At 39.8% G+C, this 24,954-nt stretch overlaps 3 protein-coding genes and 1 long non-coding RNA gene across 4 annotated transcripts; 3 read left to right on the forward strand and 1 right to left on the reverse strand.

Annotated features, from left to right (window-relative positions):
- Positions 1-1,109: 1,109 nt before the first annotated feature.
- On the reverse strand, positions 1,110-10,150 carry LOC120287034 (condensin complex subunit 1-like). Its single transcript, XM_039299679.1, is given in 21 exon segments — positions 1,110-1,204; positions 1,319-1,480; positions 2,239-2,440; positions 2,524-2,675; positions 3,096-3,147; positions 3,222-3,337; positions 3,439-3,538; positions 3,622-3,844; positions 3,970-4,037; positions 4,387-4,451; positions 4,454-4,562; positions 4,673-5,247; positions 5,250-5,313; positions 6,605-6,729; positions 6,732-6,795; positions 6,912-7,409; positions 7,411-8,098; positions 8,183-8,346; positions 8,640-8,950; positions 9,054-9,286; positions 9,984-10,150. Coding segments are annotated over 21 exon segments (4,233 nt in total).
- Positions 9,589-12,176, forward strand: LOC104428767 (TMV resistance protein N-like). The gene is made up of 2 exons (XM_039315501.1): positions 9,589-11,204; positions 11,966-12,176. Exons 1-2 carry the CDS (start codon positions 10,708-10,710, stop codon positions 11,994-11,996), a joined length of 528 nt encoding a protein of 175 aa, XP_039171435.1. The 5' UTR covers positions 9,589-10,707; the 3' UTR covers positions 11,997-12,176.
- Positions 12,177-12,870: 694 nt separating this feature from the next.
- Positions 12,871-14,770, forward strand: LOC120286303 (TMV resistance protein N-like). Its single transcript, XM_039299685.1, has 3 exons — positions 12,871-13,890; positions 13,995-14,276; positions 14,387-14,770. The coding sequence occupies exons 1-3, from the start codon at positions 12,871-12,873 to the stop codon at positions 14,768-14,770; spliced, it is 1,686 nt and encodes a 561-aa protein (XP_039155619.1).
- Positions 14,771-16,413: 1,643 nt separating this feature from the next.
- LOC120294828 lies at positions 16,414-17,736 on the forward strand. Its single transcript, XR_005552165.1, has 3 exons — positions 16,414-16,485; positions 16,752-16,878; positions 17,668-17,736. It is a non-coding gene; the product is annotated as an uncharacterized LOC120294828 (long non-coding RNA).
- Positions 17,737-24,954: the final 7,218 nt, after the last annotated feature.

Here is a 24,954-nt window from a genome sequence, read left to right on the forward strand (position 1 = left end):
AATAACAAAAATTGATAGATCTAAAAAAAGACCAAATGAACATTTCCAAATAACTAAAAATGAGAGCTGATAATCAAAAATCAATTAGTAATTTAGTCAAAATAAAATTGATCAGTCACTCAAAGAAAGATAGGCTAGTTCACATATAAGTTAATAAATTTAAGGCGTTGTTAAGAAAGACAAACGAAAAATGATAAAAAATAAGAAAAGCCAGCAATTCGCTCACCATAAACAAGAGTCGTAATATCATAAATGTGTCAATAAATTAATAAAAAATTAGATTGACCACTAAATTTATATTTATTTTAATGGGATCAATTTCTTCATAGATTTGCTAATACGAAGAAAGTCCTTTTTACATGGCAGCTGCAAATGCCGTCAAAAGGCTCAGCTCCCCGAACGGGTTATGATTAGTAAGTCAACTCACATCTATTATCTCACATGTTCTTTAGTTGGCTAGTTCACTATCTCGCTTGGGGGGGAGAGAGAGAGAGAGAGCGCAATCGAAGATGGAGCAGTAAAACCAATCGTTTTACATTCTGTTAGTTCTTTGGATCATCTCAATATCAAGGGAAACATCTCATTTGTACATACAGATACATGCTACGCAGTCGCATTGTAACAAATATTCAAGAAGAGGTCTCACCACAAAGATGATGGCTTCCCTCCCTCTGAATTGACCGATGGTGAAATGCTCCAATCAATTTACATCTCTTCTTTTGACCTGCAGATTTGAAAGCACATTAGGTTGGCAGTATAGTTGTAAAAAAAACAGTCATGGCTTGATTTCCTTGACTATAGGAAATGAGAAGGAAATGAGCCAAGCCAGCTCTCTAAAAATCACTGCCTCTAGCCTTCCACATGAAACTTACAGGATTCGGAAAAGGCATAAATTGACAGCACATCAGAAAAGAGCTACAAGATAGGAAGTCGATATGATTGCTCCCCTTTTGTGCCCAAAGACTAATGAATAATCACCATTTCAATGATATTAATTTTGGTTAAACAATAAGTTCATTAGATTCGAACAATTCATGTGGGTATAAGCTGTGACTATCACGAATAAGTACTTGCAGAAATGCAGGGACAAGAACTGAAAGAGTGCAACTCTACCTTCGCTTTACCCTGAGATTCTTTCTTGTGGATGTGGAAGCATTGCTACTTTCACCCCTAGTTTTGGCTTCCTTGGCTCTGGATTTGGACCCTGTACGTGGCACGTATATACATCCAATTGAAAGTTAAAGACGAAGTACGCGGCTTATGTTCTTGCAGGCAAATTACAAACAAATTTAACTGAAAGCCAGATAAATTGCAGTACCTCTCACGACAACTTTTGGCGATTGAATTTCCATGTCTCCTGATTCTGATTCTATTACCTCACTGGAAGCACCCGAAGATTCTTCTGATTCAATGGTAGAATTCGGATTACCACTGAGAGATCCCTTGGTATCTTCTATTGATGCGTTAGTAATTTCTCCCTCTGTGCATAATATAACAAAATCAGAAGTTATTTCCATATACAACTGTGCAGCAAAGCATCCAACTCATGTTAACACCATTTATTCCCACTAGCGGGGTCATTGGGACAAGAAACACATCATTTGTCCCAGTCATGAGATTTTCATGTATACAACGCTGCAAGATTACAAACAACAGTGATGCACGGAACTATAGAAATGCTTAGAATCATATGCACATTCATGGCATTCATTTTTTTTTTTTTTGGTTGCATTACTGAGACTGACATTGTCGATGTAGCAGAAACAAAACTTCGAGTTACAAACCATATCTCACCTGGCTGATTTACTACCAAATGATAATTGACAGGTTGACTTGTCCCACCTTCTCATGATTTTGCCTCAACTAGGGAAGAACAGAAAACCATATGCTAACTTCAACCATTCGTTAGACAACATGGTCATCTGGCAACGGCCTCCATATTGTTCAATAATCTAGATTAGACTTTATGAAATTTTAGGGCGTTTGATTCTGGTCAACTGCAGCCATGACACTTTACTAGGAGAACACACAAAGACAGGTGATCCGTTGAAACTTCTCTATCTCGGGCTTATTCAGCCTTTCACAACAACACTAACATAGAAGATGCGTCAAGCTTAACAATATTATCCTGAACTAGTATGACAAAAATCTGACCAAACTCATACGATGCAGATGCTTCCATCTAACTTGTGAGCCTAGAAAACAACAAGCACACGTCCTAGATGTCCAAACACCAACCTTCAGTTGAGTCAACTTCCACACCTTCCACTCCAGAACTACAAGATGACGTAAAAGGTTTCCAAGCTACCCATCTTCTCTTGATGAGCCTGAGCATTTTTGCAGTAACTTCTTGTTCCTTCTTCTCAGCATGGACTTTATTAAGTTTCTCTTCAAACTCCTCGAGGCATGTTTTCAATTCTGGTTTGGCGAACTTCTTCCCCTGCTTCAAGCAAAGTGTACAAAGATATGAATAGCCAAACAGGAAAGTATCATACTAGAAGCAGATATTTTACTAATAAGTACCTTGCTTAAAATGCTTTTAAAATGATCCATGACGGAGTCCTCCGCGAGCGTATGTTCATAAGTCTTAGATAATTCAATGAGCTTTTTGAGTCCCTTTTCAGTAAAACCCAGCTGAGAAAGACAATAAGAGATGCATTCCCATTGCCTGATATCTGCATTGGAACCACAGAGAATGATAAAAAGTTATCATGTAATAAGAAATTTAAAACTCCTCCCATCACCTATTTAAGTGCAAAGAAAATCAAGTTCCAAGTGATCTACTCCAAGAGCAGAACTGAGAGCAGGAGAAGTTTCTCAAAAGATAAAATGAGTCTCCACAACCTCCATGTCTCTCTTGCCCAAATTAGGGATTCAACTGGTCAAATCATGCCACGAGGAACTCCAAAGGTGAAATACAAAAGAACATACAATTATAATTCAACACTTTACCCAAAGGCCGATAAAGATTACAATATACCACATCATCACATACCCAGCCACCATCTTATGGCTGAGGTGATGTTGATTCAGTGACGCTTTTCATGCCATAAATTTACAAATAAAAAGCAAGTTTTTTGGCACCCACCTGTCACTCCCCCCAAACCTGTGGCATAGCTTCTCGACAAGAGCTTCCATTTGCTTGTCCTAAAATTTCGAAAGATGATAAATTCAATGTTTTGATTATAGAGAATTCTCTAGACGAATTAGGCAAAGCAAACCTTCTTGATGGAACTGATCAAGAACTGCATAATGTTGCAGAAAGACTCTCTCTTCAAATTCTGGCTGGATAATTTGCCCAATATATCCGGAAGTAGATTGTATATCGGGTTGCTTCCTGCACCATGAAGAGAAAAATTATCAGAAGAAATTAAAGGGAGTGACCATGTAAATCTTCATAATTATAATACATTTTATCACGTGTATACCATATTTTACCTTTTTTAGACAATTCATTAAAAAATAGTTTAGCCAAACTTGAAATCCTGTCATCTTCATCTTCCAATCGCGCAGCCATTTCATTTATGTAACCTTTCACCTGGACAAGCAATGGCATTTCCAATCATGATGAATCTGATAATACTTATATCATTGTAGATATTCCAGGATCTGTCCATTTACCTTCATCATATCATTCAATATGAGATGGGAGAGCACAAGAACAGCATTCTTCCTAACAGATAGAGAAGGATCCCGTAACCAAGCATAGACATTTTCAGTCCATGGTTCTAGTAAATTAGGAAACCGAACTGCCAAATCGCCAAGTGCTATGGTGCAGTTGGAACGAACAATCTCATATGGTGAATTTTCAATGACGGTAAATAGAAGCTGGAGATTGGCATCACTGGAATCATCATAAACAAAAGATGTCAGACATAAGTGCATTTCTCTAGACAAGCACACATGACCAAGGACTACTTATAGACCATGGACAGGTGATCTTGAGTGAGAGAGAGAGAGAGTCCATACCAAAAACTTGAATCTATTATCATAAACCGACATAAAGCAAGCATTTCGGATGCTTGTAATTCAGGACACTGAAAAAGTAGAAAGGTTTAGTGAGTTTCCCGGGCGATTAGTAGACAAAAATGCACGATTCAAATGTTAAGCATGCAATAAAACCTCATGATGGCATTCCAGTCCAGTCGAGCAATGGAGAAAAGGAAGTAATTACAGTCCCCACTTGAAAGTGGGGTAAGCACAATAAGTCATTGTTTAATTTAATCCATTCTCAAGTGATTAGAGAAAGTTATGCTTGCAATAGAACAACCCAACCCGAATATTAAATCTTAGTGATTCATAGAGCACGGAGAACCTCTGCTGCATATGATTAAATAGAGTTTTCATCAAATAAACAGAAACGGATATAAAAAAATTATCAAGCACCTTTTGCATCAAACCAAAGTTTCTACAGAGCTTCGATAGGAAAGATGCACAGCTTCCAATCAAATTTTCACGGAGGAACTGCTAGAAATGATTTCTGACTCTGCTCCTTCTGCTAGTGAATCAAGGAATGCATCCTCAGAAGCTGCCAGACCAAGTTCAGCACTAATACCATTTTCCTGGAGGAGACAAATGAGAAGCTCTCAATCACAAAAATTTGAGGTTACGAGTGTACATTCAGTATTATCACCATCCAATCCTTCAAAATCACATCTGCAGTGTATCTCACCTTAGGTTTCTCTCCAAGTGCCACACCATCAGCTTCAGCTTTCTCCTTTTTGGATCTCTGTTTTCGGATTTTCCAAGCACAGAATTCAATATATAACAGTTGGTTCATGGCAACGTGACTGACAACGAAAAGAAATTTACTTAGCTTGGCTACTTGAATCGTTGTAAGGCCACTTGTGCTACAATTCTCAATATCTTTCTGTATTTCATCCCCTCCATTCACATCAAACACAGAATTGAGAGATTTTTTGACCAGTTCAGCTGCCAAAGTTTCTGGTGATGAGTGAAGTGTATATATGGCACCTATTGCTTTATCAGCAGCAGCGTACCATATGTCCTCTGGTAGCCAAAAACCAGAGACCAAACTTTCCAAAATACCAAACAACCTACTACCATTACTCATCATGAGTCTTCTCTTGTCTTCTTCAGACAATCTTTGAATAGCTATGCATGCTGTTCTTGCAAGTAAAGGATCCACTTTTGCCCAGTGTCCAAATCCAATATCAATGATGTCTTGAATGTGAGAGCTGAGGATGCCAGCAGACGACTTTGCTGCCATGCAAAGCACAGATAAGCACCGCGACTTTGTTCTGCAGTAGTTCCATTGACATTAAAGCAAAAGAAATCCCACAAAGCAGAAACCTGCAAGTAGGTCTCATTAATTTATAATTCCTTAAGGGGAAGAGATCGCAGATAAGATAGTCTCACATTAGAATTTTTCAAGCAAGGCAATTGAACAACACAATGGCCATTTTACTTTCCACATTCAATCACTAGTCTCTTTTTACAGAATTATAACCAAACATTACTCAAAACTCCCACAAGCAAATAAAAGACAGTTTTTATGACAGAGAAAATAAAAAGCCTTCTTTAACCAGTTGGAAATGGTAACTTCAAGTCAATTACGGAATCTGTAGCTGCAAAGGAGATGCAATGAAAATTTAAAGCCAATACTTAAACGAACCAAAGCCTAAAAAATGGCCAGTCTTTTCTTTTCCTTTCTTAATATATATGGCCAATCTGCTTCCTGCCTGTATTCAGATTCTGATTCCAGAAAAGGATACATAGCTAGAGGGCTCAAATCCCTAAACTATTGCTAGATACCAAAAGTATATTGCATTAACAATCAACTGTTGTTACTATAAGGTGCCAATCACCATCACGTCTTTTTACTCCACCTAAAATTAATTCAAATTAGCATAAAAGAGTACATCAAAATGGTCATGCTGGTCCTAATGCTAATTATCATGCAGTATTACATTTGCGAACTATGATATGGACCTAGAGTGTAGACTTTTGTTAAGCTTGTAACTCTTAAACAAATTGTTAACTATACTGCTTCCTGAGACAATCAATTCATAAGATACATGAACATTCTACGCAGTGTCCAAATAATGGAATAATCTACATATGCCACAGTAAGAAAGCAGAAGTTCAGGGAAAAACTTTAAAAGCCCATTGTGCTGCAGATGGCTAATCAAAAGTTTATTCACTATCCATCCATGAGAACGAGAAAAAAGAAGAAGGAACAAGTAACAGTACGTGACTAAGCAACTCTACATGCTAACATCGAGTCATAAGCCTGATGTATACTTAGCAGTTACAATAAAATTGATAAATAACCATAACAATACTAGTAGTAGTAATAGTAGTAGTAAAGGATAACGATGATGATGATAAAAGAACTCCAACACCGTATCCTGTTATTGCTATAAAGGTTCTTCTAGGGTTCCGCTACAACCATTTCACTAGTCCAAATGAATCTATATGATCTATCATAAGCAGCCACAAATTTATAAACTGATTAATTTAACTAGAAGACAGGATAACTGCCTCTAGTTTTCATGACAAAAGGAGTGGAATTGATTTGTAATAACAAAGTAATTCTCAACTGCTCAATAAAAAATCTATAGAGCTGAGAGAATGAACATACCATTGTGGTTGTTATATCTCCTTTTGATACCAGGGCGCCAATAATGGATTCCAGAGCAGCTAGATCACCTATGTTAGAGTCAACAGCTAGATCGACTAAATTTTTAGCTGTCTCTACTGGGTTTTCCTTATGTAAATTGTAATAAAGGCATTCTCCACAGCTTCATAGATGGATTTGTCTGGAGAAAACACCTACAAGAGTATAAGATTATAAATGCCAAGTTCATCAAAAAGCTGGTTCCACATTATTTATGCCAAACCACCAGCTTTTCCATAATTTCAAAACAATGATGAGGATAGAAGTTTACCAATGGCAACATCTTACGCAAGCAGGCTTCTGAGCCATCAATCTGGAACTGTCTGCACCTCATCGACAACAGAATAGTGTTCTCGACATCAGTGGCAGAGGATGAAGCCATCAGTTGTACGAGATTCGGCATTGTGGCTGATACACACTTAGAAAATCTCAATCCAGCTTCAAGAGATGCAACCAAGGCTCTGGTCTGTTCCAAGTTGCCAACATCTGGCACAGAACTATCTTTATTAGCGACCGCATCTTCTGTATGGGGTAAACAACTATCAGGTAAGCTATTTTGTTGTTCCTGAGACATAGTTTCAGCATTGCAATCTTCAATTTCTCCATCGGCATTGCATAAATCTTCAGGTGATAAACCATTAATTACACTATTTTCATGGGTAGTGGGTTCAAGCTCATCTAGCTTCTTCTTGTAGTTCTCCAGTGTAGTTTCAAATGAAGCAATTCTAAGCTGCGGACCAAAAGGGTTATGCTGCAACATTGTGATAAGTTAGGTTTAATGCTGATTTTCTGACAATGGCACTCTTATCCTCCAATCTTCCAGCAGCAACAGTTGCAACCTCATTCCATACTCCGATTGAAACAGAATGCTCTTCACAGAGCTCAGCCCAGACGTGAAGAACTCGACTTCGAGTGTAAGCTGAGACATCCCTACACCTTTCCAGCAAGATTTCCAACATAGCTTGCTTTGCTCGAAGGCGAACAGATTTAGAACTAACCTCACCCTCTACATCTTTAAAAGCTTTTGCAACCAGCTTTCCTAGAACTCCAACAAGAGCATTTCTTATTTTATAAGATTCTCCACCAAAATGTGATACAAGCACTCCAATGTTGGTCGATATCAACTTGGGTATCCTGTCAGCCAGTTCAACTAGAAAACGTCCAACATTTTCAGCTCCTACAGTGTCCTTAACATAGTCTTTTGGATTGGTCCTTCCAATCTCTCTTATTAGAGAACTGGCCAAGCTACCATCAGCATATTTTCTCTCAGCCCCTGCAACAGCCTCGGCCATGTGGGTGACAACAAAATCATATTTGTGAATCAGATGCGTGATTGAAGCACATGATTGTGCTAAGTAATGGTATTTGCTGGCACAACTCCCAATGATACGACAGAGAGCATCTTTCGTCTCGAGGTCTTTTAAGAGCGAAGCATTTTCAAACATTGAGAATACATTTCTGCAGTGACCAGAAACAAAGGTCAATCCATAAGAGAAACCTAAAAGACAAACTCAAAGGAATTAACTTGGCCAATTTCAGCACATACTTTGCAATAAAGAGAGGTAATTTTCATCTGGATCCGATGACCCAAAGAGCAACGAAAGGTTGACCTCTAAGGAGTTAGCAATTAGATTTAGCACCCGTCCCCTCTGTTGTTCCCAGTTCCAAGAGTTCAGAGGCTGTTTCTTCCTTGCGGTTGCTGCCACCTGAACCCACGATCCAAAACCTCACTGAAACTCTCACATGATAATTATCCAATTTACAAGCAAAATAACATACATGTTTATATGACACCAATGGCGATATCTGACAACCTTCTTGTACATGAGTGGAATGGGCAGCAAGCCAATTAGGTTAAACAGGAACTTCAAATGGATAACCATGAAATTTGGTGAAAAGGAATGCGCCAATTCAATTAAAGTAAGCAGAGACGCTTAATCGGCTCGACGTGCTTGCCCTTCCGATGTCATCATCTAAATCAAAAAGACGAGCTCAATACCTTCGAACTGTTGCCGGAGCCAACGCTCGCTTCCTCATCACGCACGATGCTGAGCAGGAAGAACGTGTATATCTTAAAGGCGTTGCGGTGCGAGCCGATGCGGTCCAGGATCATGCCGTCGTCGTCCTGTCGCGCGAGGGAGTCGATGTTCGGGAGCAGCACGCTGAGGTTCGACCTGAGGCTCTCCGCGACGTTGAGCTTGCAGGGCGGGGCAAGGCCGGAGAAGCTGCGGACCAGCGAGTACACGCGGTCGAACACGTCCTGCTCCTCCACGCAGAACAGCTCCTTGTCGGAGAGATCGAACGACAGGCCTGCGAGAGAGCCACGGGGACACCAACCTCAGCGAAAAACAAAAACTTTTCGCGAAAAAACTCATCGTCGATTGCGGCGGTGTGCGCGCGGGTTGAAGCGGACCTTTGACGAATTCCTCGATTTCGGAGGAGCGGAGCGAGGCGATGTCGACGGGGCTCTGCGAGTAGAGGCGGTTGTCCTCGGGGTCCTCTTCGAGAGCCTGGAGGTTCGGAGGGAAGACGAAGGAGGAGCCATCTGTCGCCGCGCCGCCGGAGGAGAAATTGAGAGAGCGTTTTCTCTTCCTCGTCGCTGCTGTCGTTTGCTGAGATTTGTTCACCGGTCGTCCATGGCCGAACCTGCAACTTTCAAAATGAAGGGGGATTTGAGAGGAGCGGGAAACGGAACGGATGCGGGTCGGGTCGGGTCGGGACGGTTCGGTTCGGGCGATCCGCTTGTCATGGACCGTGGGCTCTCCCGTGTGCTTTTATAGAATTTCGGTTTTGGAGTGCGCAACAGTTTAAGAATCGCGTGTTCAACGGTTTAAGATTCGCGTGCGCAGCGGTTTAAGAATCACATTATATATAAAATCAAAATTTATGATCCGGTCCGGTTGCACACCGCAGCACCCTTCTTCTCCTCCTCGGCCGCACGACGCCTTCCCTCTCCTCTTCCTCTCGATCTCTGCTTGCTCTCAGTCACCGCCTCGCCTCCAGCCCTTCCTCCCTCGCAACTACAGCCTCGTAAACCACATTATATATAAAATCAAAATTTATGATCCGGTCCGGTTGCACACCGCAGCACCCTTCTTCTCCTCCTCCTCGCCGCACGACGCCTTTCCTCTCCTCTTCCTCTCGATCTCTGCTTGCTCTCAGTCACCGCCTCGCCTCCAGCCCTTCCTCCCTCGCAACTACAGCCTCGTAAACCACATTATATATAAAATCAAAATTTATGATCCGGTCCGGTTGCACACCGCAGCACCCTTCTTCTCCTCCTCCTCGCCGCACGACGCCTTTCCTCTCCTCTTCCTCTCGATCTCTGCTTGCTCTCGGTCACCGCCTCGCCTCCAGCCCTTCCTCCCTCGCAACTACAGCCTCGTCGCCGATTATTGCAGCATCACAGAGTGGCGGCCCTCGGTCTCTGGCCGTCTCTTGCCGTCGCGGGCTCGCCTTCGCTCCCGGCCTCGTCTTACATGCACTCAGGTTTAGTTGTTCGTTTTTCATTTCAACTCCTGTTGGGCTCCATGCTCCACTAAAAATCGATGCTTTTTCAGGGAATTAGTCTCTAGTCCTAATAAATTTGAAGAAATTTGAAGACTTCCCCAAATCGACTCAGATATATTTTAAGAAAACACTACGAAAAACACGGGCTCTCCTTGGTTCTCTGGATTAGGAGGTGCGTTAAAACTACAAATGAAGAACAGTTGTCTGAGCTAAGGGATCTCGTGGAAGCGCGCAGTAGGGATCTTTCTTTGCATCTGCTGTCACTTACGGTGAGCCTGAATCGGGCTCTCCTTGGTTCTCTGGATTAGGAGGTGCGTTAAAACTACAAATGAAGAACAGTTGTCTGAGCTAAGGGATCTCGTGGAAGCGCGCAGTAGGGATCTTTCTTTGCATCTGCTGTCACTTACGGTGAGCCTGAATCAGTCAACAGTTGTGTTGGGACAAAAAAAGTCAGTCGACCGTTTCTCTTATAAATTGCCAACAGGCACAAGGTAACTGGAAAGTTGCAATTTCGAACGAGCAGTTTGATATCACTTCCGCAGCCAAAGATTGTTGGAATGGAACGTCTCGAAGGAAAGTCTCTTCCCCTTGGTGGTGAATCTTCATCGTGGGATTACGAGGTGTTCTTGAGCTTTAGAGGGCCCGATACTCGCTCAACCATCACTGACTCTCTTTATGAGACCATGATTCGGGCCGGGATTCGCGTCTTCAAAGATGACGAAGAGCTCCGTATTGGAGAAGAGATTGGAGGCGAGCTTCTAAGAGCAATCTCTATTTCGAAAATCTACATACCGATCTTCTCTAAAGACTATGCTTCTAGCAAATGGTGTCTTCGCGAGCTTGCACACATGGTGGAGCATAGGAAGAGAGGTGGCAAGGTGATCTTGCCCATCTTCTATGATGTGGATGCATCAGATCTTAAGCTCAGAACTGGATCATACGGCAAGGCCTTAGAAAATCATGAGAACCAGTCTGGCAAAATTGTGGCCAAGCAGTGGGAGGAGGCCCTAAAAGAGGTCGCTGCAATCAAGGGACTGAACTTAAAAGATCTCCGGTAATTAACAATTTTTATACTTTCATTTCTAAATTTATTTGGTCATTGTTTTCACCCTACTGTCTGGTTCATGCGCTTGGCTGTGGAGCTAGTTTTGGTGGCCAAATCGCACTTTAGAACCTTCGCTGATTTGACCATCTGAAAGCTCTTCAAAACTGCACCCCACATCAAATTCTAAATATTGTTATATTGGGTTGGAAATCCCACTTCAGCTCCCAGACCCTCCCTGTTTTACAAGCCATAGCTTACAATCGAGAGAATTCTCCATATAGGGTATTAGATAGAACTAAGCAACCTATTGACCCCGTGATTCAGAAAGACATTCAGTAGACTCAAAACTATTGACATTCAAAATGTGAATTCAGAGCCAGAATTTACAACTGACCAATGAACTACTGAAACCACAATAAACAAAAAGCTGACTGTTTAGCAAAACCACAAAGCACACATCAGTAAAACCAAGTCGAAAGTAAGCTGTTGTGAGCTACGATAGGCATCCAACCAGACATACTGAATGGTTACAGAAAAATTCTATGGCATTAAAAAGAACTACAGTCATGGTAAGAGACAGAGAGAGAAAGAACCTTCTTTCCATCCCATCTTAGACGGAAGTTTGTGGCCAACATTGTCAGCCTGAATTTTAGCCTTCTCAGCAGCCTCTCTAGTTGCTTTCTGTGCAGCTACATCATTCCAGTTTGATAGGAACTTTTCAAGCTCTTCTAGAGGAATGTAATCACCCATGTGATGACCCCTTTTTGCAGGAGCTACAATGGAAAACATGACATGAGCTGAAAATTGATAAAAACCATGCAGAATAGACACTTAAAAGAAAATTACCCAGAGTTAGAAAACATATGTTATAAGAGACAATACCAACCTTGGAGGGAAGCAGGTGGAGGCATCTCATCTTTTGACTGTTTAGGTTTCTTCCTCCTTCCTCTTGAGCAGCTTTTTTCATGTAAAATTCCATCATTGCTATAGGATCTGCATCTGCCACACACAAGCAAGGATCCAATTATTATAAATGACTGTCTAGTTAAGCAAGTAAAAGTACAAACTCGCAAAAGCAATTACCATGTTAAAATGGTAAAAGAGGGCTGAATAGAAGAAGAAGATTATGGTACAACATTGCCTTGTATTTTCTATATATTTCAAGAGAATATCTTCTATGCACTTATTGCTATACAACACAATGAATATATATAGGCTAAGCACTAGGTTTACAAGAGACACGATTCAGGATACAATCTTCAGAGAATTATTTGTCTTGAGGAGCAAGTGGTGGAGGAATTGTAGATGTATTCTTGGAAGGAAATGATTTGACTTGATGACCAAATTGTGGAGGAATTGTAATAGTTCCATGATGCTAAAGGGATTTCTTGTTATGGAAATCCCTTATAATGTTTCGAAGATGACAAAATTCTTCTCAATTTGGGTAGGATTGAATTTGAAATGAACTGCTCATCTATGCTTAATTTTAACAATCAAAGTTTTTGGTTTCACATATTTATGCTTCTGCGCATGTTTGTGGTTTCTCAAACCGAGACCATTGCATTATTTATATGGCAGCCAAGATAAACTTATAGCTGTTGCTCCGGAAGAAGTTTTGTAAGTTGACACCTATGCGAGAAACCGGTGTGATGATTTGGTGGGAATTCACAATCGGATGGAAGCCGTTATCAAGTTGTTAGGCCTAGGCACTCTTGATGTACGATTTGTGGTGATTCACGGGATAGGGGGTATTGGTAAAACAACTCTTGCTAAGGCTATCTTTGAACGTATCTCTTCCCAGTTCCAAAGTTGCAGCTTTCTTTTAGATATCCGTGGAAATGATATTTTAACTTTGCGAAAGAAATTGTCACGTGACATCCTTGGTCTTCAACATTCAAAAGTTATTGATGCTTATGAGCGGAGGGACATGATCGAAGAAAGACTTCATGATAAGAAAGTCATCCTTATTCTTGATGATATGGACAAGAAGGATCAGCTCATGAAGCTAGCTGGTGAGTCTAGTTGGTTTGGGCCGGGAAGCAGAATTATTATCACAACTAGGAACACCCATTTCTTAGCTCCCCAAACTGACTACCAAGATGACAATATTATCCCACTTAATCACCAAGATTTCTATTTTTATGAAATGAAGATAATGGAGTTAGGCCACGCTCTTCAACTATTTAGCAAGCACTCCTTCAAAAGTGATTCACCTCCACGTGATTACGTCAATATTTCATGTGAATTTGTCAATACTAGTGGAGGACTACCATTGGCACTGGAGGTCATAGGTTCATTTCTTCATTTAAGAAGCATGAGAACTTGGAAAGACACATTGAAGAAGTTGCAAACAATACCCAACACCGAAGTCAAGAAAAAGTTGTTGATAAGTTATGAAGAATTGGACTTCTCGCAACAACAAATTTTTCTCGACATTGCATGTCACTTCATTGGTGAAAAAGAATCCACGCATATTACATGTGGAAAGCTTGTAATTTTTTCCACATCTTTTGGACTCAATGTCCTCATTCATTTGTCTTTGATCAAAGTCAATGAAGATGATAGATTATGGATGCACAATCAACTCGGAGATCTTGGAAGAGAGATTGTCGAGCAAGAATGCGTTAGGAATCCTGAGGAGCGCAGTAGGCTGTGGTGTCCGAAGACTGCCTCAAATGTGATTCAGAATAACTTGGTATACTATTAGTTGAATTTATATACATGCTCCCTATTTTGATATTCAGCACTTGCTCTGAATGGTTCAATCATGTTGCTAACGTGTTACTCTGAAAATATCAGGGAACAAAAAACATTGTAGCACTCAAACTCACAAGACTTGATGACGAGCATAATTTTACGAGTGGCGAATTTTCCAGGCTGCCAAGTTTAAGGTTCCTTGAATTGGATGGAGGAAACTTTGTCGGAGACTTCAAAAATCTTCTCTTTAATCTAACATGGCTCTGTTGGCGTCATTGCCCTTCAGAACTACATGCCACCGGTTTACGTCTAAAGAAATTGACTGTTCTCAAGCTTTCAGAGAGTGATATTATGGAAGACTGGAATGGATGGGGAGCATGCATGGTACAATTTCATATAATGCATTATTTTTCGTTTATGTGTGTATGCATTTGTTACATTGAGTTGACCTTTGCCTATGTCATTATTTTTCTTAATAATTGGTTGTTTTATAGGTAAATGATAACCTGAAAGTCATATATCTAGAAAGCTGCAATTATTTAAAGAGGACACCCAACTTCTCTAAGTGCCTGAATTTGAAAAGACTAGTTCTAAAAAATTGTACGAGATTGGAAGAAATTGATAGCTCTATTAATCAGTTAGGCCACCTGAAGTATTTGGAATTAGATGGGATGGATCGTCCACTACAGAGAATTCCACCCATTTCTCTATTACCATACGCAATTGATGGTATGAAATCCTTGTCGGTTCTGAAGGTGGAAAAACAGGATGGCATTAGAGAACTTCCACCCTCAATAGAAGGGCTACAAGTTTTGAAGCATATGTCTCTAAGTGGGTGTTGCAACTTTGTAGAGCTTTTGATTCCATTGGAAAGTTGACATCACTCGTTTATTTGAATTTAGATTATACTAGTGTAAGTGCATTACCAGATTCCATTGGAGGATTAGAATCGCTACTCGAATTGCATTTATCTTCTACACCTATCGAAGAATTACCCCATTCTATTGGCGGACAGTTGCAGCTCATGAATTTGCAGGAAAGTAAGATACGAGAGCTACCAGAGAGTGTAGGGACTCGGGAGAATCTTGAGGGCAAAAATCCTAAAATCACAGGACTATCTCGATTGGAGACTCTGATCATGCCAAACACGAAGATTAGTAGATTGCCGAAGACAATCAATCAGCTCTTTAACCTCAGAGAACTTGATATAAGTTTTTGTAATAGGCTTCAATTACTACCGAGACCTCCCCACAAATTTAACAAACCTAAGGATAAAGTCTCCATCGTTGCGCGGCACCCGATCTCTCGAACCTCACTAGTTTAAATAATCTAATGATAAGTGATTGCATTTATACTTGTGTGAGGAACCAACCGTTGCCATTTGTACCGGGACAGGTCGACGTCCAAACCTAAGTTATCTCGGAGGGCTTCATAAATTGCAGTGGTTGTACGTGGATTTTTGCGATACCACCATGCGTCCAAGCGACTTGAGATCCCTTTCTCAGCTCTGGAAGTTAGAAATAACTTGTGCCGACCTACGCTTCTAACCGGGTTTCCGTCCGGTTTGAAATCGTTGAACTTACAAGGTGTGAAGGCCCCAATAGAATGGTCAATATTCTCCAACCTGGACAATTTGTGTCGCACGCTCTACGACTTTGAATTTGCGAGAGATTGAGTTCGACAATGTGATTGGACAGCTAAAGAATCTCCGAATGCGCAAGTGTTGGAATGGGAGGGGCTTGTGAGGATATCCAATGTTTCGAGCTTAAAGGAGCATCAAAATTTGTTTGTGACGAGATGCCCGAAATTAAGTGAGATCGAACTTGAACGGTTTTCAAGCGGAGATTGCGGTTCCAAAGAAAGGCTCCTCCCCGATGCTTTGAAGCTAGAGAAGTTATGTTCGTTGAAGGTCCGTGATTGTGCATCATTGCAAAAGATACCAAACACATGTCGTAGGACTGTTCGGAATTGCCCGAGAGTTGGTCCATATGAAAAGTCAAGAGCAGCAAAAAGAGAGGGAGGAAGCTAGTCGGCAAAGCAAAGAGGAAACAGAAGAAAGAGTGTGGAATCGGACGGCGAACCACCGCGCCGCACCTCGGCTCGGTTCGGCCCCCACTCGTCCATCCCTTACTTGTTCTCTCTCCTCGCGTCTGTCTGCCCTCCCTCTCTTCGATAGCGAACCACCGCGCCCCCTCCGGCTCCGAGATCCGGCACCGGCTTGTCCGGTAATATCTCTCTTTCTTTTTTTCTCTTTCTCTCTGTCCACGGGGTGACGGAAGTGATTTTATAGGAGTTCGGCGATGCCTGAAAAGTCATTAGTAGTATGCTTTTCGCCGTAGTTTTTTTTCTTTAATCTTGGGTCTGGCTATTCATTATGCCAGTAGTACATACTCCGAAAAGGCTCTAACAATGCATTTGGCTTCTTACTTTATCTCACTATTTGGTATAGACCTATGCGATCTCCTGATGATGATTTTTTTTTTTTTTTGGATTTTAACTTTCTCTGCATTTAATCCAATTGCAGGATGTGGCGGTGAAGGTATTCTCGATGCAAGAATATTCAGAAGAATTGATAAGCTCCTTTAGACAAGAGGTTTGTTTTTCTTTTGTTTTACTATTTCTCATGAGTTCTCTTTGTTCCTAATATTATTCAGCGGGACATGCGAGGGTCGCTTAGACTTTTTAATTTGAATAAGGCATCTCTCGTAGGACATGATATGCAGGCTATGTCTTGCTCTAAGCCTGTTGACCTGTCCTCGACTTGTTAATTGAAATCATGAAAACATTGTTATGATAGTGTTTAGTGATTGCTAGATGCGAGGTGGCTGGTTTAATTTTTATAAGGGCCTTCCTTGACAGGTTGTAATTGCAGTTGATAATCTAGATTCAGACCGAGGCAGTGAGGGATAATGGGTTGGCCTTTTAGTTGATGATGAGCCCAAAAAGTGATCTATATTATCCCCGGATGAGACGAGTCAACATCGAGGTGCCAAATGACTCCATCGATGATGTCACTTGCCCCTACATCTTCTTATTGTTCTTTTTTTTTCTTTTTCTTTTTCCTTTTCCTGATAAGAACTGCATAGTCAGATGGTTTAGGAAGAACATTCTGAAAACCAGTGTGATAAAGAGACGAAGTAAGATTGACCAATATGTTCGAACTGCATGCATTTATCTCTATCTCTCGCACTTGTATGACGAGCCCATATTTTATTATTTTATAAAATTCTGAAGCCTTTTAATGAATAGAATTTTTTGTGCTTATTCTCAGTAGCAAGCTGGGATTTTTTCCCCAAAGCACGGATATAGTTTATTGGTGTCAGCTCTATTAGTGATGGCATTGGCAATTTTAATTAAAGTGTTGTTCCACTAATACAGCAACGCAACATTTCCAGTACATGTGGTGATAGCAGGTTTTGATCTCTTTTTTTTTTTTTTTTTTTTTTTTGCCAAAGGATTATGGATATTTTTCCTTATATTTTCCATGCCTTTATCCATTGCATTATGATTAATTGTGTTGTGTTGGATAGATGTAATAGCATGTGGGTCTACAAAAGAATTATGCCTTCTCGTTTTACTCAAAATGAGGAACTTTCTCATAGGACTTTGCGATTGTTATATGTCCATGCTCTCCCCCTCAGCATGCGTAGTACCATGCAGATTCTGAGAACCTCTTTTGATGTTGCCACAAATTTTCTCACTTCTCATAAAGTACGTTCATGTAGAATTTTATGAAACCTCATTAGCTAGTTGTGGAACTAATCTTAAACCGCAGGGAAAATGGGTCCATGTTGGCTTCTTCAGATAGCGAGTTTCCATTTGGAAAATGGGTCCATGTTGGCTGTCGGTATGTATATCAAGTGTCCGAATTACTCTTTCTACACATGGTTTTTAAACTGCTCGTTCCTTTTGAGTTGATAACTGCTGAAATTTTTATGGCTATAGCTGAGCACATTAATGTGTGTCATGTTTACCACTTATTGGTTTGAGCTGTCGAGCTGAAGCAAGTTGTTACCGAACATTTTATCTGTTCTTTTTACCTTTAACCAATCATTTTCAGATGTAATTGGAATTGTATGAATGGTGCATGATCTTCAAATATATAAAAGTAAGGCGTATTGGATGGACATTCATATAGCACGTAGAACTGTTGCACTTTCAATGTGACTGAAAAGAACAAGCTTTTATAGAGTACATACATGGAGTATGATTCTATTCATATTCATTGGAGTGCCTGTGATTAACTAATTGCATGCATTATCCGGAGGATCTTGGACAAGAATTGTTATCTGCAAAATTTCATGTAAGTCTATGTCTCATTGTTGGTCGGATGAAAGAGATAAAGTAGAATTTTAGATTGCATAAATGGTGCTCAACCGAAAGTCTCTTGTCAATCTTATGATGTCATTGTCTTTCCTAGGTTTCTTACTCTTAGGGTCTTTTTCCTTTGTAAGTTGCTCAAAGTTCTATCTTCATGGCAGGTCTCAACTTTTACGGCTTCACATTGACGGGGAAGTGGTGGATGAGAAGCCCCTAAGTGCCTCAAAAGATGGAGAATCTAGCCCTTTTAAGGAAAATAAGTTTGGTTAGTACCAGTGGAACTAATGATGGTATAGAAGGTTATTTATATAGTCCAAGGTCTTGCACCCTTCTTCATCCATTGAGGATCATTATAAGGTACCTTCTGTCGAGTTTGTTTGACCTTATTCATGTGGATATGATTTCTTTAATGAATATTTTCCTGTAATGACAGGACTCACCTGTACACTTAGCTATTGACAAGCCATCTCCTTCTGACATAGAAGAAGGTAGTGATGGTATCTGGAGTATCGTGGGTGGAAAGGTAAGTCGTTGTATCTTCCTTTTAATCCTACATTTTTTTTTTTTGACAAAATCTAATTGAGTGTCACCTCCAGTGTTAAGCATTGTCGTTGAACTGCCTTGACGAAGTTGAATCTTTTTTCTGTGACGTCAGGAAGTGATATTTCTATGTTAATAGCTTCCGACTTTTTTTGTTGTTTTTCTTTCAATAGAAAAAAGTTGGCTCTAAAGCTTGCCTCTTTGAAAAAAGTATCAATTTCTGATATGGCTTAAGTATTTGCAATTTCAGCTTTTCCAATTGTTTCCGTTGTGCTTCCAAAGCAAGATTGCGAATTGGAGATTCCTTGTAATTGTCTATCCAAAATGAATTTATATTAATGATTGACTGACTGGGTCATAGCTTTCCTTCCAAGTGTGTCTGGGAAATGAGATGGGCGGAGAAAGCTTACTCAATGGTGTTTTACATTCAGCATGGTTGTATGAGTCTGTTCTTCCTTCTTTGAAACCCAATAGACTCCTTATATGTAATGTTCAATTTGCTCCTTAAAAGTCAGGTGCCACTCTAGCTACGGCCTTCTTCCAATATGCAGTGACAACTGGTTTACTGAATTGCAGGCATCGTGTCGGAGGAACTTTGCGTTGGATGTTGTCTTGCTAGATGCCTTTGGCCAGATTGTGAATAAGGAAATGGAGGTTTGCTTCTTCTTGCTTCTTACTGTGGCTGTCTCTCTCTCTCGCTCTCTCACCAACCCCACCTAAAAACAACTATCATAAGAGAAAAAAAAAGGAAAAAGGAAAAAATCATAGATAAGGTGCTGTTAATAATTGACTTTTTTTTTGTTTTTTTTTTGGTAGGTTGTTGCTTCACTTTTGTATGCTAACAGTGGGTCACTGGTGGAGAAAACCAGTGATGATGAAGCCCCGCTGTTGACAAGCTATGATGGAATCGAATTCGATTCCTATGAGAAACCTAGCAAATTATTGCATGGCCGCGCTTCTTTTAAGCTCAAGATATCTCAGGTAGATGTTGGTTGGGTGATTTGTATTATGCTAATGATAGCTTGTCATCTGAATTAAAGATTGCATTAGTGACCTGCAGTTGTTTCCAAATATTTGAGTAGGACTGTATACATGAAAAGTAGATGGCATGGGGTAATTGCTAGTAGCATCTCATTAATATGTTAAGCAGTAATAGCATGCTCTGGAGATTGCCTAATCCAAGTAAATAGAAAAAAGAATTATCACTAGCTGGGCAGAGTAATCATGTGCGTAGGTTGTAGATTAAATTTTTCTTTGGTTGAATATTTTCTTAAACATTGTTAGCTATAATGGTTAGATCACCTCTTCAAGAAAAACTTACAGTAGAACTGCAAGAACTTGGACCAATTTTTCCTCTTTCATATAAATACGTCTGGGCATACATAAGGTGTTCATACTTAATTCATTTGCCAAGATTGAATCAATTCCAAAACATTTTTGAATTCAATTCCTAGTAAAAAAGAATATAATAATACATGCCTAGGAGTATCTGTAATGACCTATTATTGATTCAAACTTTTATATGTGACATTTCTGCTTGTATCTGTGTTCTCCTCTGCATTAGCATGAACTACATTTACTAAATTATCAGTGTGGCAAGTTTAGTGCCTTATTGGTTTTCTAGTTTGCCACCACCAGGATAATAGTCTTTGATTTGCCATTGCCTCATTTTATGATTTTATATATATATTGAAGACAATTGCCTCATTTAATGATGTTTTTTATTGAAGACAATCATACAGCTTACATGGAAAGAAAATTTTCTCGTCCCTGAAACTTAAGGCTCTTTTTTCCTTTTTCAGCTTTCATCCAAGTGTGATAACAGGTTGTTCCACGTGAGGTTCAACATACCACAGGCTGGAAATTATCCTTTCTTAGAGGCTTTTCGAATCCCAACCGCTGTATTTCTCGCAACCGCAATGCTAGAACATCTCAGATAATTTGGAAGAGGCCGGCATCTGGCATTTTACCAGTTAAGTGTACTCTATCTTCCAAATATGAATCGCCAGAACTCGAGCATAATACCGTACGTGAAGCAAAACTTAGTCCATCATCAAAAAGGGTTAGATTGGGAAAGGCTGATTATTCCTTTCAGCAGCTGGATGACGAATGCAACTCTAACATCCGTAGTGATTTTAAGGTACGACTGATCATCATTTTACACTGTGGTTTCCATCCTGAGATTGTGAGCAGGGTATTGCTAATATGATAGGGGAAGCATGTTTGGATGTGCTGGTGAGCTACTAGCCCTTTTAGAAAGATGGTTACATCTATATATTTTTGAAAGATTGCTTTTGATGCATGCAGTCTATATTTAATGATGATTGAGGCTATAGCTTTCTTTCTTTATTCCATGATGAAGGGGTACTTTTGTCGAACAAAAGTAAAAAGTGGATAGTGGCTATGTTTGTACTGATTAAGGAGTAGATACTTGGAATTAAGCAAAAAAAAAATAAAAAAAATGGAGTAGATTCTCAGTTTTTGTGAGATGCTTTGCCTGTCAAGAGAACTGATATTTCTCCTCAGTCTAAGTGGCAGAAATGCCACATCAACATTTAGCTATTAAGTTACTATTACACTGTGAGATAGTGGAAAGGAAACATGTAGAATTTGTGAAGGGGACAGAATGATATATAAAGCCATGTTGTATGAGGAGATAAAACAATCTGAAAGCCATGCTAGTTCACAAGTATAGCTATCGACATCAAAGGTAATATTTCGCTTTTGTACATTCATGTGGTTGAGCATGTGTGTCCAATTACGAAGCACCTTGTGAGTCCACTGTCCCAAATTATGAGACACAGAAGAGTTGCACAATGGGGCACATATGAATTCATTTAGTGGTTCAACTTTCCTTTTCCTTTGGAACGAAGAGGTGCCTCTTTCAGAACTCCCAGTTTTCTTTCTTGCCGAACGAAGCAGACAAATTGTTACCTTAAGCAATTTCACCAGATATTACGAACTTGGCGGGTATATCATGAGGACATAATATTTTCCTTGGTAATTGTCATGAATAATCGGTTTAGCATCATAGATCAGCAAAACTGCTGATTGCTTTATTTGATATAAATGCTTTTGAAGAGCAAAGAAGTGTATTCAGTTTATATGGGATGGTCTGGCCAACTTCCATAAACTGGCATAGTTGAGCGATGCTCTCCATTGATATATTAGTAATGATGGTTCATCAAGAAGCTCAGCTGGACTCATGTTAGTTCAGTTGTATTGTGCTTATCACAAACCATGGGTTTCTTTTTGTTAGGCTTGTACTGGTTTTAGATATTACTTATCCAAAAAAAGACTGTTACTAATCCTAGGCTTTATTTCTTCTTATAGAACATAGTATGTGTGCAAACACCTAGTAGTGTCCATATCTGGACCTGCTTTGATGTTTAGACCATTCTAAATGACACTTTATTACTTTCACCCGGCTTTGTTTCCTTCTTTAGAACATCTCATGTATGTCTGCAGATTTCTTGTAGTGTCCACCACTAGAGCTATGTACTTTTCTAATTGTAACTTCACTTTCTCGACTCGATAATGCAGGAACATCAGCATGCCCAAATGGAAAATTTTATTGTCGGAATGCAGGACATGTTCCCTGTCATTATATTTTCTTCGAGAGTAAATGATGGCATTTGTGGTAAGTAGTCCATTGGAACTTTTTCTCCATGGTCTTGGCCTTTCCAAGCATTCGTTTTCCTGTGTTGATTGTGGACCTCATTCTCCCTTCTGATCATCTGTACATAACACATGCATGTAAGTTCATGTACCATCGAACAAGATCCTGCTGCATTTGAATTGCCCAACAAGGTTGCAATTCCTTCTTAGACATAAGAATATCAGATATGATATTATGAACGACCAGGGCCAGAAGTCCTCTTTGCAGATTTTAATTGCTTCAATGTCAAGGATATCTCTAATCTTCACTGCAATGAGATGTTCCACGCTTTAGTGTCATGGGGCACGATTAATCATAATTGTGCAACAACGGATTTATTTACCTGCTTTAGCAACTTCATGTCTGGATTGTCTTCCTCACCAACAAACATCACCGTTAAAATATTACTTTACAGACTATTTAATGAACCCTAATACCATGAAGACAAGTAAACAAGGGTATATTTCAAGTGATGAACAGATTTGAGACTACTTTTTAGGAACTCTCCAGCTTTTGAGGACAAGGACATTGATTGTGAGATATATGCATATGGGAAATGAATGGAAACTATTTTTTCGGGTTTACATCTTAAGGATTGTTTCAAAAGCTAGACAAGAGTGGCTTCTTCATTGAGAACAGTTTGCATGCTTGGATGGTTCAATCCGGTGAAAAGAAAGTGGTCAAAACTAGGTGAGATGGAGAATTGGTTTAGTTCGGATTGATCTTTTGCTTAACGCTCGTCAATAAACAGTGTTTCGAGAATACAAGAAAAATTGCAGGAAGGGGAAAGGTTGGAGAAAACAAAAGGTGCATTTTTGAATGAAATCTACGTGCTTATCGTCATATGCAAGGATCTGCGAGTGATCAATTGTTAGTAAAATGGATGATGAATGTGTGGATTAAGTAACATCATAATATTGTCATAAGATACTAATTAATGCTTAGATTAATTTTCCCTTTTCATTGTTTAGGATTTCTGTCAATTGGACAACTACTAAATGCTAAGGTCCTATAAAAGATTTATATGCGACATCATCGACCTTAATAGGTTGACGGAATTACTAGATCGTTCTGGTTCTTGTAACACTGATTTTAGCATCTGCTGGACAAAGGTTAACTAGCAGGTGGTCATTCTTTTTCTGCCTCTTAATGTTTCCTCCTAACACATGTTCTTTGCCTGCTCCATGATACTCAGACTGCTGTGACGGGAGTGACAAATACAGTGATAAAGTGAAGTGCCTGAATACATGTCGGGAAACTGGAAAAGCAGCACGAGATGAGCTGAAGAAAAAAATTGCTGTGTACCAGGAGGGCGTTGCCATATGTAAACGGGGAGGTGGAACAGCTAAAGTAGCTCTTGCAAAAGACAAGGAAGAATTGTCAAAAGTGAAAAGTGAGGAGAAAGTGCGAAAGTGCAGTTTGAACAGCTTAAAGGTTTGGTTTTTCCTAATTTGGTGGTATCTTGGCAAAATAACTTGAATTTAGTTGTCATGATCTCATTAAACCTGAGTTTGCCCTTAAACCGTAGTTGCTGGCTACTGCACATATATATCATCTTTGTTCATACTGCATCCGGTGATAGATAGCATATTATAGTCTATGGAATTGGAAAAACTCACTCGATGATAATGAACTCATCATAGTATAGCTTCGTATAGATATTTTACAGTACTAACTGTTTGGTAGTTTTACCAAACAATGAAGCATTTTCTGAATGAGTGTGGATGTTGTGACTATTAGATATTGATGTGCCAGATGTATCCCAGCCTTGTAGGTAAATGGATGGAAGATTTGGGAAGCATTTGGTTTACCTCACTAAAGAAATTACTTCATCCCTCTAAACGAGTGTCTAGTAGTGTTATGATGTTTGGAAGATTAGCTATATTTGGGAAAAATAGTGAAAATGGACGGGATAGGTGGAAAGTCGGGAGAAGTTTGAAATTTCTGTGAGAGAGAAATAGAGGGAAAATTTGAATTTTTAGATACTCTCTCCAAATTCGGCCCTTGGTGCTCTCAAAATAGCCTTAGTGTCATGGTCACTATTTGCTATCTCTGATGTTGTACATGTGCTTAGACTACCCTTCTTCCATGCTTTGGCACTTTATGATGCTTAGTTTAAGATTTCTTTTACATGCGTTCGTCTTTGTGTTACTATCAATTGTTCATTGCTTTTTCATCTCTAAATATAGAGCGCAAAGAACAAATAGAGAAAGCAGAGGAGAAAGAACGAATGAGAAAAGAAAAAGAAGAGAGGGAAAAAAAGAGAAGCTGAGGGGAAAGCTGGCAAAGAGAAAGCAGTTTCAGCAGGGTTGGGTGTTGGAGATCTTGGATCACGTAAGGATGGGAGGAGGCAGGCTAGCAGAGAGGAACAAGAGAAAATCGAGGCTGAGATGAGAAAGAATGCCTACCAATTGGCCTATGCTAAAGCAGAGGAGGCATCTAGGTTATGTGGGTGGAGCAAACAAGAAAGGGAAAGAGATTCTAAGATGTTTTGCTGTTGCTTTTTCTTGAATCTCTTGGGCCTACCAAAACCCGGTGAAAGAC

Source organism: Eucalyptus grandis, chromosome 1, assembly GCF_016545825.1.
Source record: "Eucalyptus grandis isolate ANBG69807.140 chromosome 1, ASM1654582v1, whole genome shotgun sequence".
Taxonomy (NCBI): domain Eukaryota; kingdom Viridiplantae; phylum Streptophyta; class Magnoliopsida; order Myrtales; family Myrtaceae; genus Eucalyptus; species Eucalyptus grandis.

Bases quoted from the DNA above. Each gene is read 5' to 3' on its own strand.
- LOC104428767 (XM_039315501.1), top strand. From the start codon at position 10,708: ATGGAACGTCTCGAAGGAAAGTCTCTTCCCCTTGGTGGTGAATCTTCA. The intron at 11,205-11,965 runs GTAATTAACAAT...CCCTTTTTGCAG, and splicing joins CTGAACTTAAAAGATCTCCG to GAGCTACAATGGAAAACATG.
- LOC120286303 (XM_039299685.1), top strand. From the start codon at position 12,871: ATGGAAGCCGTTATCAAGTTGTTAGGCCTAGGCACTCTTGATGTACGA. The intron at 13,891-13,994 runs GTATACTATTAG...TGAAAATATCAG, and splicing joins ATGTGATTCAGAATAACTTG to GGAACAAAAAACATTGTAGC. The intron at 14,277-14,386 runs GTACAATTTCAT...GTTGTTTTATAG, and splicing joins ATGGATGGGGAGCATGCATG to GTAAATGATAACCTGAAAGT.